This window comes from Geotrypetes seraphini, chromosome 16 (genome assembly GCF_902459505.1).
Source record: "Geotrypetes seraphini chromosome 16, aGeoSer1.1, whole genome shotgun sequence".
NCBI lineage: Eukaryota > Metazoa > Chordata > Amphibia > Gymnophiona > Dermophiidae > Geotrypetes > Geotrypetes seraphini.
In genome coordinates this window covers 51,235,369-51,250,507 of record NC_047099.1, presented here as the reverse complement: position 1 = coordinate 51,250,507, position 15,139 = coordinate 51,235,369, and the positions used below count along the sequence as shown (strand labels likewise).

General features: G+C 47.1%; 1 protein-coding gene across 1 annotated transcript in view; it reads right to left on the bottom strand.

Annotated features, from left to right (window-relative positions):
• The window catches only part of ADGRL1 (adhesion G protein-coupled receptor L1), a 195,244-nt gene that overhangs the window by 73,899 nt on the left and 106,206 nt on the right, over window positions 1–15,139 (bottom strand). The window contains exon 4 of the mRNA XM_033924537.1: window positions 13,437–13,546. Coding sequence (XP_033780428.1) covers window positions 13,437–13,546 — 110 coding nt within the window. The remainder of the gene's footprint in view (window positions 1–13,436; window positions 13,547–15,139) is intronic.

The following is a 15,139-nucleotide window of genomic DNA, read 5'->3' as shown; positions in this document are numbered from 1 at the left end:
TATCTCCCTCCCCAATCCTTGCATGCATGGAAATCCAGTTCCTGTTTTTCTTAAGGGAAATCAGAGCTTCCACCTCATGGGTGCTGCAATGAGAGATGGACCCTGCCTTCACCCATCCCCAGATCCTCAAAATCATTTGAGAGGCAGGATTTTGACACAGCCTAGGGGTCTAGTTTCTCACAAAATCTGGACTCTCTCATTTTATGTCCATCCCATTTCCTCTGTACCGTACGAGTGGGAAGATGGGGTGGGGGGTAAGGTGCAGTCATGGTACATAAGTGCTCCCCCACGTCATCAAGAATTGAACATACCGCTTTGGCTTTTCACCTGTAGGTTGTGGTAGTTTGAACTAGGCTGGGGGAGAAGGGGCATGGGATTTGGGACCTGCTCCACACTAGAGAATGACACGGGGACAAATATGTCCCCGTCCCCGCAGGAACTCAATTTCCCCGTCCCGTCCCCGCAAGTTTTGTCGCTGTCCCTGCCCCATTCCTCTAAGCTCTGCTTTAACCGCACAAACCTCGGACACTTAGGATTTTAAAGTGAAAAGCTTCAGCCTCTGATAAGCAGAGCTGGTATTGTGACATCATAATGCCTCATTCCACCAATAAGAGCCAACCTCATCAGTGATGTCACAATGGCTTGACTGTCCCTATGCTTGGCTCACTTTTACTACACTTTGATTTCCAGAGCGGTGCAGTGTAGAGAATGACATGGGGACAAATTTGTCCCTGTCCTCGTAGGAACTCAATTTCTCCGTCCCATCCCCGTGAGTTTTGTCGCTGTCTCTGCCCCATTCCCATAAGCTCTGCCTTAACCGCACAAGCCTTGGACATTTATGATTTTAAAGTGTTTGAGGCTTGTGCAGATGAGGACGGAGCTTGCAGGAATGGGGCAGGGACAGGAAAAGAATTCGCGGGGATGGGGAAAAATTAGGCCCCGTGCCATTCTCTGCTCCACACACATTTTCCCGGCAAGCTCTTCACAAGTGTTAGCAGTGTTAACTTAAGCACAAGTTAAGTGCAAGAGCAGCAAGGAAGCTTTTTGGGTAAATTATCTCCAAAATTATACCAATCAGCCTTTAATTTTACTGTTGTCTCTCATCTAGGATTCAGGCTGGAGATAGTATCTGGCTGTTCATGGGAAAAAAGTGCCTCTTACATTCCTAGTACCCTCCGTGCACCATTCTGCCTCCCATTGCTTTTATTCTCAACTATAACTCTCTCTTTTTTTTTTTCATTTACTTCAAATATATTTTACATTTTTGGATGGGGGTGAGGGGAGAGAAGGGATGAACAAAAACAGATTCTAGGTTAGCTGTCTCCTTCCCTGAAATCGCTTTTCAGTTCTTTATGCTGTGTTCATACTTTGGGTGTCTCATCGTGCCTTTGTCTCTTCCCTGAAGTTTCTGTCCATCTGGTTGAGCGTCTCTAGATGCTGCTGTCTTCTCCCTGAGGTCTCTCTTCAGTTGTTTGTGCTGTATTCACGCTATGGGTGTTGCTGTCTCATAGTAACATACATAATAACATAGTAGATGACGGCAGAAAAAGACCCGAATGGTCCATCTAGTCTGCCCAACCTGATTCAATCTAAAAATTCACTGAGACCTCTCTGCAATTGTTTGTGCTGTATTCATCCTTTGGGTGCCGCTGTCTTCTCTCCTGATGTCCTGCACTAGTTTGTGCTGTGTTCATTTTAAAGGTGTTGGCTCCTCTCCCCTTTGCTCTGGCTGCAGCTGTTTGTGCTATATTCATCCTGGGGGTATCTCCTGAGGTCTCTCTTCAGTCGTTTGTACTGTGTCCATGCTAAGGATGTTCTCCCCTCTTCCATGAGGTCTTGCTGCAGATCTTTGTGCTGTGTTCATCTTTTGAGTATCTCGGGGTATTTCTGTCTTCTTCTGCACGGTCTTTTCTTCAGCTGTTTTTGCTGTGTTCATAAGTTAGCTGTCTCCTTTCAGCTTTTCATGCCATAGTCTCCTCTTATGAAGTATATCTTTAACTGTCTATGTTGCAATCATGCAATGTATATTGCTGTCTCCTCTCTTGAAGTTTCTCTGTACTCAATGTCGCAGGATGCCATGCTCCCTTCCTCTGGAGGTCTCTCTTCAGCAGTTTGTGCTGTATTCATGCCAGCGGTGTTTTAGCCTCTTTGAAGATGTCCGTGCTGTGTTCAGTGTTTTAGGTGTCTAAGTGCCGCTGTTTCCTCCTCTGGTGTCTCTCTTCGTGCTCTCTCATAATTTAGGCGCATCTCGGGTTGGTGCTGTCGCCTGCCCTGAAGACCCTAGGTCTCACCTCTTCTCTGAGTTAGATGCATGGGTTCATTTCAAGAACAGCCATACTCAGTGGCGTAGTGAGGGTGAGAGGCGCCACTCCCCCGCTCCTTCCCCCCTGCAGCATGCTTGCACCCCTTCCCTATTCCCCGTGCTTCTTTTACCTCCCCCGGCATGAGCAGCATCACCAATTTGCAGGACCCGGAAGTGATGTCAGAGGAAGAGCTGACACTGGTGCGAGCAGCAGTTTGGAGTTTCTGCTTGCGTCGGCAAAGAAATACAGGTACGGGGGGGGGGGGGGGAAAGAGAGTGAAGGCGTGTGTGCAGAGGGGGGAGAAGAGGAGGACGGGTGCCAGCACCCGAAGCAGATTGCCCCCCACCCTTACTACGCCACTGGCTATGGTAAGAGCGGATAGCGTAGCTGGTTTTAAGAAGGGTTTGGATATGTTCCTGGAGGAAAAGTCCATAGTCTGTTATTGACAGAGACATGGAGGAAGCCACTGCTTGCCCTGGATGGGTAGCATAGAATGTTCTACTCTTTGGGATTCCGGATTCTGCATGGAATCTTGATACTCTTTGGGGTTCTAGAACCTTTTGTTACTCTTTGAGATTCTGTATGGAATGTTGCTACTCTTTGGGTTTTGGCCAGGTACTGGTGACCTGGATTGGCCATCATGAGAATGGGCTACTGGGCTTGATGGACCATTGGTCTGACTCAGTAAGGCTATTCTTATGTTCTTATGGCCATACTTACAATTATTTAAACTTGTGAGAGGGGGGAACCTACAGAGTTTGGGGGAGGGGAGGGAGCTGCTAGAAGATCACAAGAGCTCTTTGGTTGGGGGGAGCGGCTGATCACGGGCAGGATTAGCATATCCTGGTTGCTTTTACCCCTCTTCCTCTGTGGCCTTGCAGCTTCCTGTATGTCTGAGCAAGGCAGAGTTAATATATTTGTGCCTACAGGCAAGGCCAAATAGCAGGTCTTAGATAGCAGGGCATGGAGGGGGAGTCTCAGGGCTCCCAAAGACTGGACAGCCAGGAGGAGGAGCAGGGGAAGGTCACAGCAGCACCTGTTCAAGCTATGCACTCTCACAGCCATAGCCCTAAGGGAGGCGAAAGCAGGCTCCATTTTTGGTCTGGAAATTCGGCACCTTAAAAATTTCATAGCTTGCCTAGGCCTGAATCCAGGCTTGTGCCTAAGGAAAAATTCGGATTCACAAGTCAACAGATGTAATTAGGGGTAAAAACAGGACTGGCCAAGCCCACCCCTGATGGCCTGGAGCGGCCTGGTATGCCAAGGTCATAGTCCAGTGCTGGGTTTGCAGAAGGCTCTTTAACTTTAGCTTTTCTAGAAACCGTTGAAATCAAATCTTTCCCCCCTATAAAACAATGGCACGGGGCCCATGGGTTAGCCCAGGGGTAGGCAATTCCGGTCCTCAAGAGCCGGAGCCAGGTCAGGTTTTCAGGATATCCACAATGAATATGTACGAGATGGATTTGCATGCACTGCCTCCTTAAGATGCAAATCTATCTCATTAATACTTATTGTGGATATCCTGAAAACCTGACCTGGCTCCGGCTCTCGAGGGCCGGAATTACCTAACGCTGGGTTAGCCTGAAAGCTCTCTGCATCTTTGAATAGAGCAAACAAACCCTTCCTGACAGAATTTCCCAGGAACAGAGTCTCTCCTGCTCATGAACAGAAAAGAACTGGCACTGGAATCTCTATCCCACTAGGAATGGACTTGGAGAGTTTAGATGCCAACCATGCCCTTTAAAGTAACACATCTTTGGTTTCAAAAGCACTCTACTTCTCCCTTAAGGCCAGACCATGAATAAGAAGTAACAGGTGCAGGCCCAAAATATGGAGTTATTTATCCAAGGAATAGGTCCAAAATCTGGATACACAACACTGACCAGATCAACAGTTTTCAATGGAAATATTTGGATAATTATTAGCTATTACCCTGTCACTAATGGATAGTGATGGGTGGTCCAGGCGTAGACGAGGTGAAGGAGGGAGTTACTGGGCTGGAGGTCATATTCAGTCCGTTAAGTGGATTATTGTCTGCACAATGTGAGGACAGGAGTAAAGCCGTCCCTAGCTTTACCTGTCCCTAGCTTTTCGGGCACAGGTCTGAATATTGTCAGACCCGAGTAAGTACCGGCCGCCATTTTATATCTGGACTTTAAGCGCTGGGCTCCGTCTTTGACCTTGCACAAAATGTCCCGATATTAAGAACCCGTGGTGATTGATATTTAAAAAACATTGACTGCCACGAGCTGAACATTACATCCTTTATATCTTTAAAGGCTAGATCATGCCCCAAATCTTGATTTCCCAGAGAGAGAAAATAAGGAAGGGGAGGAACTGGGGGACAGAGGGAAACAGGAGAAGGGAGGGGGAGAAAAGCACAGTTACTTACCGTAACAGGTGTTATCCAGGGACAGCAGGCAGATATTCTTGACTGATGGGTGACGGCACCGACGGAGCCCCGATACGGACAATTTTAGAGTGATTGCACTCTAAGAACTTGGAAAGTTCTAGCAGGCCGCACCGCGCACGCGCGAGTGCCTTCCCACCCGACGGAGGCGCGCGGTCCCCAGTTAGGATAAGCCAGCTAAGAAGCCAACCCGGGGAGGTGGGAAGGACGCAAGAATATCTGCCTGCTGTCCCTGGATAACACCTGTTACGGTAAGTAACTGTGCTTTATCCCAGGACAAGCAGGCAGCATATTCTTGACTGATGGGTGACCTCCAAGCTAACAAAAAGAGGGATGGAGGGAAGGTTGGCCATTAAGAAAACAAATTTTGCAAAACAGATTGGCCGAAGTGTCCATCCCGTCTGGAGAATGCATCCAGACAATAATGAGATGTAAAAGTATGAACTGAGGACCAAGTAGCAGCCTTGCAGATTTCCTCAATAGGAGTGGAACGGAGGAAAGCTACAGATGCTGCCATAGCTCGAACTTTATGGGCCGTGACAGAACCTTCCAGTGATAGTCCGGTCTGAGCATAACAGAATGAAATGCACGCTGCCAGCCAATTAGACAACGTACGTTTAGAAACAGGACGCCCCAATTTATTCGGATCAAAGGATAGAAAGAGTTGGGGAGATGATCTGTGGGGCTTAGTACGCTCTAAATAGTAAGCTAGAGCCCGCTTACAATCCAAAGTATGCAGAGCCTGTTCTCCAGAATGAGAGTGAGATTTCGGAAAGAAGACAGGCAGAACAATGGATTGGTTGAGATGGAATTCAGAGACGACCTTAGGGAGAAACTTTGGATGTGTACGCAGAACCACCTTGTCATGATGAAAGACTGTAAAAGGTGGATCCGCAACTAGTGCATGTAGCTCACTGACCCTCCTGGCAGAGGTAAGAGCAATAAGGAAGAGCACTTTCCAAGTAAGGAACTTGAAAGGAGCTGTAGCCAAAGGTTCAAACGGAGGCTTCATTAAGGCGGAGAGAACTACATTGAGATCCCAGACTACAGGAGGAGCCTTAAGAGGTGGTTTCACATTGAAAAGACCCCGCATGAATCTGGAAACCAAAGGATGAGCTGAGAGAAGTTTCCCATGAACTGGCTCATGAAAAGCAGCAATAGCACTGAGGTGGACTCTGATGGAAGTAGACTTGAGACCAGAGTCAGACAAAGAAAGAAGGTAATCCAACAAGGTCTCCACTGCCAGGGACGTAGGATTATGATGATGAAGAAGACACCAGGAAGAAAATCGTGTCCACTTCTGATAGTAACATTGCAGAGTGGCAGGTTTCCTGGAGGCATCCAGAATAGAACGAACGGGCTGAGACAACAGAGTATCACTCGAAGTCAGCCCGAGAGATACCAAGCTGTCAGGTGTAGAGACTGGAGGCTGGGATGCAGAAGGGTCTCCTGATGCTGTGTAAGTAGAGAAGGAAACAATGGAAGAAGAATAGGCTCCCTGGAACTGAGTTGAAGTAGAAGGGAGAACCAATGTTGCCTGGGCCACCGTGGAGCGATGAGAATCATGGTGGCTTGTTCCCTCTTGAGCTTGAACAAGGTTCGCAACATGAGAGGTTGCGGAGGGAAAGCATACAGGAACAGATTGGACCAATCCAGGAGAAATGCATCCGCTGCCAGACGGTGAGGAGAGTAGAGTCTGGAGCAGAAGAGGGGCAGCTGGTGATTGTGAGGAGCTGCAAAGAGGTCTATCTGAGGAGTGCCCCATCGAGCGAAGATGGACTGTAGAGTTAAAGGATCGAGTGTCCACTCGTGAGGCTGGAGAATTCTGCTGAGCTTGTCCGCTAAGGAATTCTGTTCCCCCTGAATGTAGATAGCTTTCAGGAATAGTTGGTGATCTGTGGCCCAAGCCCAAATCTTCTGGGCTTCCTGGCACAAGAGGCGAGAGCCTGTCCCACCCTGCTTGTTGATGTAGTACATCGCAACTTGATTGTCTGTGCACAGCAGGAGGACCTGAGGAAAGAGAAGATGTTGGAAGGCCTTGAGGGCATAAAACATCGCTCTGAGTTCTAGGAAATTGATGTGATGCTTCATTTCCTGGGCTGTCCAAAGACCTTGAGTTTGGAATTCGTTCAAATGAGCTCCCCAGGCATAAGGGGAGGCGTCGGTGGTGATGACAAGTTGATGAGGAGGTAGATGGAACAGAAGACCTCTGGAGAGATTTGAGGATATTAACCACCATTGTAGAGACTGACGAAGAGATGATGTCACAGATATGTGTCGTGAGCACGGATCCATCGCTTGGGACCACTGGGTAGCTAGGGTCCATTGAGGAGTGCGCAGGTGAAGATGTGCGAAGGGTGTGACATGAACTGTGGAGGCCATGTGACCCAAGAGTATCATCATTTGCTTGGCAGAGATGGAACTTTGCAGAAGTAGCTGCTGACATAGAGATTGAAGAGTTTGGAGACGGTTGGACGGCAGGAATGCTCTCATGAGGACTGTGTCCAGCACCGCTCCAATGAATTGAAGTCTCTGAGTGGGGATGAGATGAGATTTGGGTAGATTGATCTCGAACCCCAGAAGTTGTAGAAACAGGATGGTTTGGTTGGTGGCCAGGAGTACTGTCTGAGATGAATTGGCCTTGATTAACCAATCGTCCAGGTAAGGAAAGACCTGAAGGTGGTGAGAGCGTAGAAAGGCAGCCACCACAATCAGACATTTGGTGAACACTCTTGGAGAGGAGGCAAGACCGAAGGGCAGCACCTTGTATTGGTAATGACAATGATTGATCATGAAGCGGAGGTACTGTCTGGAGGACAAATTTACCGGTATGTGAGTGTATGCCTCTTTGAGATCGAGGGAGCATAGCCAGTCGCCTTGATTGAGAAGAGGGTAGAGAGTGGCCAGAGAAAGCATCCTGAATTTTTCTTTGACCAAGCATTTGTTGAGATCGCGAAGATCTAAAATGGGTCTGAGATCTCCTGTTTTTTTGGGAACTAGAAAGTAATGGGAGTAGAATCCCTGCCCCTTTTGATCTAGAGGAACTTCCTCTATGGCGTTCAGAAGGAGGAGGGATTGAACCTCCTGAAGAAGGAGGGAAGACTGAGGAGTGTTCAAAGCAGACTCTCTTGGCAGACTTTGGGCAGGAAGTGTCTGAAAGTTGAGAGAGTAGCCGTGGCGGATGATGTTGAGGACCCATTGATCCGAGGTGATGATCTTAAGAGAGGCATGTAAGGATGTGGTGGACTATAAATTACGACAGGTGTACACCTGGCAGGGCCTCCGCATGTGCGGATCGCCGGACTTGATGGACCGAAGGTCTGATCCGGAGATGGCATTTCTTATGTTCTTATCTCCCAACGGCTGAGGAAAGAAGTAAGACGGCCACCTATAGGTTGAGGTAGGTGGGCAGATGGTAGGTAGCTGGCTATGCCCTGGAGAACTAAGTCAAAAGGGCTGTGTGGACTTTTGCTGTGGAGGTGGCTTCGCAGGTTGCTGCTGTGGTGGCCTAGGGGTCTGTCGTTGTTGCTGACGTTGGCGCCTAGGTTGTTGGGCAGCTGATGGCAAGGGATGAGCCACATAACGGCGTTGATAGGCCGACTGCTGTCTGAAAGGCCGCGCTGGTGGAGTCTTCTTTTTTGTTTTTAGCAGAGTATCCCATCTAGTCTCATGGGCGGAGAGCTTTTGGGTGGTAGAGTCCATGGATTCCCCAAAGAGTTCATCCCCCAGGCATGGTACATTGGCCAACCGATCTTGATGGTTGACATCAAGCTCAGACACTCTGAGCCAAGCAAGGCGGCGCATAGCCACAGACATGGCCGTTGCTCTGGTAGTAAGTTCGAATGTGTCATATATTGAGCGAACCATAAACTTACGGAGTTGGAAGAGAGATGATGAGCAGTGGTGAAAAGCCTGTCATTTTCGTTCAGGAAGGTACTTTTCAAAGGAAGCCATGGTGGTAAGAAGATGCTTAAGATAGAAAGAAAAATGGAAAGCATAATTACCAGATCTGTTAGCTAGCATTGCATTCTGGTATAACCGTTTACCAAACTTATCCATGGCTTTACCTTCCCTGCCAGGAGGGACAGAAGCGTATACACTAGCTCCGGCAGACTTTTTGAGCGTAGATTCCACAAGAAGGGATTCATGTGGAAGCTGCGGCTTATCAAATCCAGGAATAGGAATCACTTTGTATAAAGAATCCAATTTACGAGGAGCTCCTGGGATGGTCAAAGGAGTCTCCAGGTTTTTATAAAAGGTTTCCCTCAAGATATCATGGAGGGGTAGTTTGAGAAATTCCTTTGGAGGCTGGTCAAAATCCAATGCATCAAGGAAGGCTTTGGATTTTTTAGACTCAGCCTCCAAAGGAATAGACAGAGATTCACACATATCTTTCAGGAAGGAAGTGAAAGATGTAGAATCTTGTTTGGAGGATGGATCAGGGGCAGCAGGATCATCCTCATCCGAGGAACACTCACCCTCAGAAAGAAAAGGCTATTCGGAGTCACCCCACAGATCAGGGTCCCTAATATGGGAGCTACGGTCTCGAGACTCCGGAGTGGAGGGTTCCAGGTGTCGGGATTTGCGTGCCGACTTACCTGACCTCATAGACACGGTACCGGGAGATGTTACAGGCTGCATGGGTGCCGAAGTCTGAACAGCCTGGTGTTGCGCTCTCGGTTCCGGTGCGAGGACTGGCATCGAGATCGATGAAGCGGAGTGGACCGGTACCGACAAAGTGGATGCAGACAAAAGAGGCTGCTCCACTGCCGGTACCGGTGGCTCAGACAGGACCGGGACTGGAAGGCTCGGTGTCAAGAGAGCAGGAAGGAGCTGTTGTAACTGCTCCTTTAGCTGCACCTGCAGGACGGCTGCAATGCGCTCGTCCAGAGAAGACACCGGTACCGCCTTTTTCTTCTGCGGTACCTGTGGTGCCGCTCGACGCCCTGAGGATGAGGAGCCCGAGGTCAAGGGACTCACCTCAATTGGGGTGGAGCGCTTCCGCGGGCGCCTCGCGGTCGGCAGAACTGGGCTCGCTGCTATCGAGACCGGAGGACGCTCCAGCGGGGATGGCTTCTTAGCCGGCTTACCTGGGTGTTGCGACGCTGGCGCGGTGTTGCGCGGCGTCGACGAAGTGGGTGCCGACTGAGTTGGGGCTGATGCCGGTGTCGATGCCGCCGGGTCAGACATATCAGCACCGAAAAGCAACCGTTGCTGGATTTGTCGGTTTTTTAATGTACGTTTTTTCAAAGTGGTACAGCAGGTGCAGGTGGAAGCCTGATGCTCTGGACCTAGGCACTGTAAGCACCAGTTGTGCGGGTCCGTAAGAGAGATAGGCCGTGCACACCGCTGGCACTTCTTAAACCCTGGCTGGGGGGGCATGAAAGTAAAAACGGCTTCTGCCAAATCGAAGGCCGAGGCCTCGATGATGGCAGCAGGCCCCGCCGGGGCAAAACCGACTAAAGTAAAGAAAAAAGAAAGTAATAATTTTTTTTTTTTTAAATAAGAAAATAATAAAAGAAAAAAAGGAAATACAATTTCCTAACAGATTACGCGAGCGGGAAGGCGTCAGGAAAAAATCTTTTCAACAGCCGTTGAAAAGTGCGACTTCTTAGCTCCGTGGAAACTAAGAAACTGGGGACCGCGCACCTCTGTCGGGCGGGAAGGCACTCGCGCGTGCGCGGTGCGGCCTGCTAGAACTTTCCAAGTTCTTAGAGTGCAATCACTCTAAAATTGTCCGTACCGGGGCTCCGTCAGTGCCGTCACCCATCAGTCAAGAATATGCTGCCTGCTTGTCCTGGGATAAAGAGTGTTACCTAAATCACTGACACCATACATAGACTTTCACTGACTCGCTATGTTTTCACTTCACGTTTGGTCCTGGAGAATCAATTAGGAACTAGGCAGATGGAGCATGGTGAAGGCACCCATGAGCAGAGACTTTAATCCCTTCAAGGAAAACTTCAGAAAACCCCAACTATGGAATATTTTAGCCACACCACTCACTCCCAACCCCCATATTTTTCATTGTGACATGCTGTCAATAACCCACCAACAATCCCCGCCACCATCTTCACCACCACCAAAAATCTCCTCCAAAAAAAATACACAAGCTTATGAGAATGTAAAATTCTACAGCACTAAACCTGCCAGGACAGAAGGCACCATCACATCCTGATGACGTCATGGTTTCTATCATCCAATGAAAAGCAATGGAGAAACACAACAATGATGTCATCAAAACGTACAACAGGTTATTCTTCCTGGATCTTGCAACAGCATTACCTTTGGAGGTCAAAGTAAAGGTCATCATTTAGGTTCATAAGGAACAGTTCCATCTCTTTACTCATTTGTCTGTCCGTCACATTCCTGGAATGTTCCTTTGTGGAGGCCATCTTGTCCATCACAGTTTCAAAAGTCTTTCCCATAATCCATTTCTGGGCATGATTATTTAAGGCCAGGGTATTGAGATAAGTCAAAACTTTCCAGATAGCTTAGTCTTTAACTCAAAATGTAGCTCTTCTTACAAATTACTCTAAGCCTTAATCCTTATCCAGGCTCCAACTATGCCCTCCCATCTTGGGTTGCAACCCTAGGCCTTCCCTAAGAGCCAACTTTTCAGAATGGTTGAGGGTGCTAAATCCATCATAAATTACCTCTCCTTGGCCAAGGTGAAGGCATCTGCTCAATGCTGAGGGTTGGAAAGAAGAAGTTAGAAACTTGAATTTCATCCTTGGACAAAATGGCTCCTCCTGAGAACAGCCAGGAGTGTGATGAACATAAAAAAATTAAAACAAAGAAATAGAAAGAGTTGAATTACTGAAAAACAACAAGATATTTTTTTTTCAGGTCTGAAATAAACAGTGGGGCAGAGAAAAAGAGGAAAATAGTTCCTTTCCATTCTGAACCTGCTTTTTCATCCCTTCTGGGGTGGGGTGGAAGAGCAGAAGGGGTTAAAGAACCTGCATTTTACCCCTTCACCACCCCTTGAGTCAAGCAGGTCATACGAGGTGAGGTCAGTGGGTCTGCCCGCTGATTTCCAGCCCTGAACTTGTTAAGACATTACATCCACGTTGGAAACAATTCACATTTCTCAGAGGTGTGTAGGAGAAGGGCAGATGTGGTCCGTCCTGGCCCTCTGTGCTTGAAGAAGCTGCAAGGAAAAGGGTGAGGGGGTGGGAGGGAAAGTTAAAAATTAATGAGACGGGATTTCCACAGCTCCACCTGTGAGGAGAAATCAATAAAGATGGGGAGAGTTATCCAAGGAGGAGCTTCTACCACTGCCCTCCCCCACTATCAACTGTCCATCTCACCAACCCAGTGACATCCATCATGGTGAGACCTTCAAATGTTTGCAAATTCCCTGCTGTATTTTTGGGCTACATGATGCTGGGTTCATAAGTAGTAGGAGAGAGACCCTCAAAGTTCCCCCAAGTCATCTTTCCACCAAAAACCTTCCCAAAACCTGGATGGACTGATGGACAACCTAGCTGATATTTGTAATGGGATTTTCAATCCTTCCTAGAAAAGGGAACAGACCATGACCTTCCCTCTACGTCCACTGCCTCCTCCTCCTAATCTTCAAGGAGAGAGGTTCTCCATAAGGGCCACAAACCAGTCTGGGTATCAATATTTCTACACCGAATGTGCATGTAATATATCGGCATACAACAAAGGTCAAATATGCAAATATATTTTATGCATATTCATGGTTGAAATTCTGAAAACCAGACAGGTTTGATATCCCTGAGGATTGGATTTGGGGACACCTGCACTACGACAGTGGTTCTAAAACTTATAATGGGGGAAGCATCAGTAAGGCTTTCAGAAAATCTGTCATAAATATACATGAGACAAATTTGCATGACATGGAGGCAGTGTATGATAATCTACTTCTTGCTTATTCATTGCTGATATCATGATTGGTTGATGCTCTCCCAGGACAGGTTTTAAGAGTCACTGCACTAGGAGATGAGATTACTAATGGGATAAGGGTAAGAGTTGGCAAGGACTGAGAAATTGGATAGAGTGAGGGTTGGTTAGGACTGAAAGATGGGCAGGATGAGGGTAAAATGGATTTGAACTGAAGAGTGGGATAGGATAAGAGATGACTAAGATAGGTTGGATGGGCTGGAGGGCACTGGGGGATGGAAAAAAATTGAGGAACGGATAGGACCTGATAAGAAAGTTTGAAAATGCATATGATTGGAGGATGGGACTAAGGAGAGGGTTGGATGGGATAGGATGAGGCTAGAAGGATGAGTTAGGATGAGGACTGGAGAATAGGATGGAATGGAGTGGAGTTGAAGGTTAGAAGGGATTGGAGGATGGGATGCAGTGAGCGAGATAGGACGGGAAGGTGGATAGGTTTGGAGGAGAAGATATGAAGAAGTTTGGATAGGTCTTGAGAATGGATTTAGGACAGACATGTACGGAAGCAGAGAAAGGAAACCAATAGTGTCAAAGATTAGGATTAAGATTAGGATAAGTGTCTAGGACTGTAGGTATTGGCTTTTCTTTCACTCGCCTCATGTCTTTGACCCTTTTTCAAGGTTCATTGCTGCTGAGAGTGGATCCCTCACTTCACGGAAGTGTTTAAAGGCCTCCCTGGAAAGCAGGACTGGGGTTACATTTGGGGGCTCTCCTCTCCTCATTTTGTCATCGGCGCTTTAATTCTTTTTCGCATGCATTGTTGAGAAGAACCAAAGGAAGAAGGAACTTACTGTAAGGTACACAGTCATACTGGACCTCCAAGTACTTGTAAGTGCCAGGACAGGGGTCCGGAAAGGCATCAGAGCCAGCCACTACCACGCACTGGGTCCGGTTGTTACACCTGAAAGGCAGAAAAGAGGGAACCATCAGTTACAGAAGAACAAGCCTCCAAAATCCAACCACAGCATACCCACCTCTAGCCATTACCTCACAGGGGCTCTGGCTGGTAAAGACAATTGTAAGCAGGTCCAGCGACCATTAGAGAAGTTGCTGGCAGGTGAATGACTGGTGGCAAAGATTGCTAGAGAAGTTTGAAGGGGTCTAGACTAGAAGTGGGTGGACAAGGCCATAAGGAAAAGTCTAAGATGAGGCACTTAAAATCTTCCAGGGTTGGACAATGACAGAGAAACTGGAAATGAAATTTTTCAAAATGTAAATTAAGCTGTGCTCCACAGGTAGCCAGGCGGGACGTGTACAGACATCAAAGTGATGAGTTGGGAGGTTGTCCTTGTTTTATCCCATCACCCAACACAGACAAGAGCTGGATTCATCTCCACCCAGCGTTGCATTCCTTTACTTCTTGATTCCTGCAATGGTTAGAAAACCAGGACTCGAACAATTTAATCTAGCTTAGCTTAACTGGAGAGGTGACAAAGCTGCTCATTCTGGGGCAGATCTTTGACCCAAGGTGGTCGGCGGTTTTTAAGTCACTTTCAGCCGCAGATGAATTAACCCTGGGTATTTTAATGCCAGACCACGTCTGGTTTCCGGAATTGAATATCCAGGTATGTGGGGTCAACCGGGCACCAGCTGATATTCAGACCGATGCCAGGTTGTCTCCAAAAATAAAGCTAGGAGAGCCATTTTCCTGTTCTAACTTTGCTTCCTTAGCTGAATAACAGACCAAATATCGCTGCTGTCCAGTTAATAATAATAACTTTATTCTTCTATACTGCCACAATCTTGCGACTTCTAGGCGGTTTACATTCAAGAGAGCTGGACATTCAGCGAGTTACAATATGCAGATAGTCAGAGAAAATACAGAGTACAGTAACTTTAAGAAAGCGAAAAAATAAAATATACAGTTTGCTAAGAATTTTCCGAGAGAACATGTTTGGAAAAGGTCGCGAATTACAAAAAAATACAGCGGAAATTACAATATACAGTTTGTTAGGAATTTTCAGAGGGGACATATTGGGAAAATGAGAAAAGAAAAAAAGTGTTCGGTGAAGAATTTGTCTAGGTGATATATCTATCGAATAAGGCAGTTTTTATGAGTTTTCTAAAAGCGTTATAGGTCAGGCCGCCATGGAACTAACTGGACAGTTGCTCAGCCATCACAGGCAACATTCAGTGGCTTTAAGACCCTGAATCTATAAACAGCGCCTAACTCCAAAATGCCATTAAGTGCGATTGGCAATCACCTGCTAGGCGCCATTTATAGAATCAGCCTAGTGGCGTCTACGCTTTTGTAAAAAGGGGGTTAATTTTCAAAATACCTTTAACAGCCTCAATAATTAGATTAAAAAATATTTAAGTAATTTAACATCTATTCCAATTTTTAAATCTACAAAACAGTCTATATGGGTAAACTCCAAGATCCAAATTGGCGGAGAAAGGCTAGTCTGGAAGCATTGGATGGTAAGCAGGAATACGAATATTGGATGATGTTATTTCTAATGTTACTATGCTTGAATTTTCACAATTGCAACAT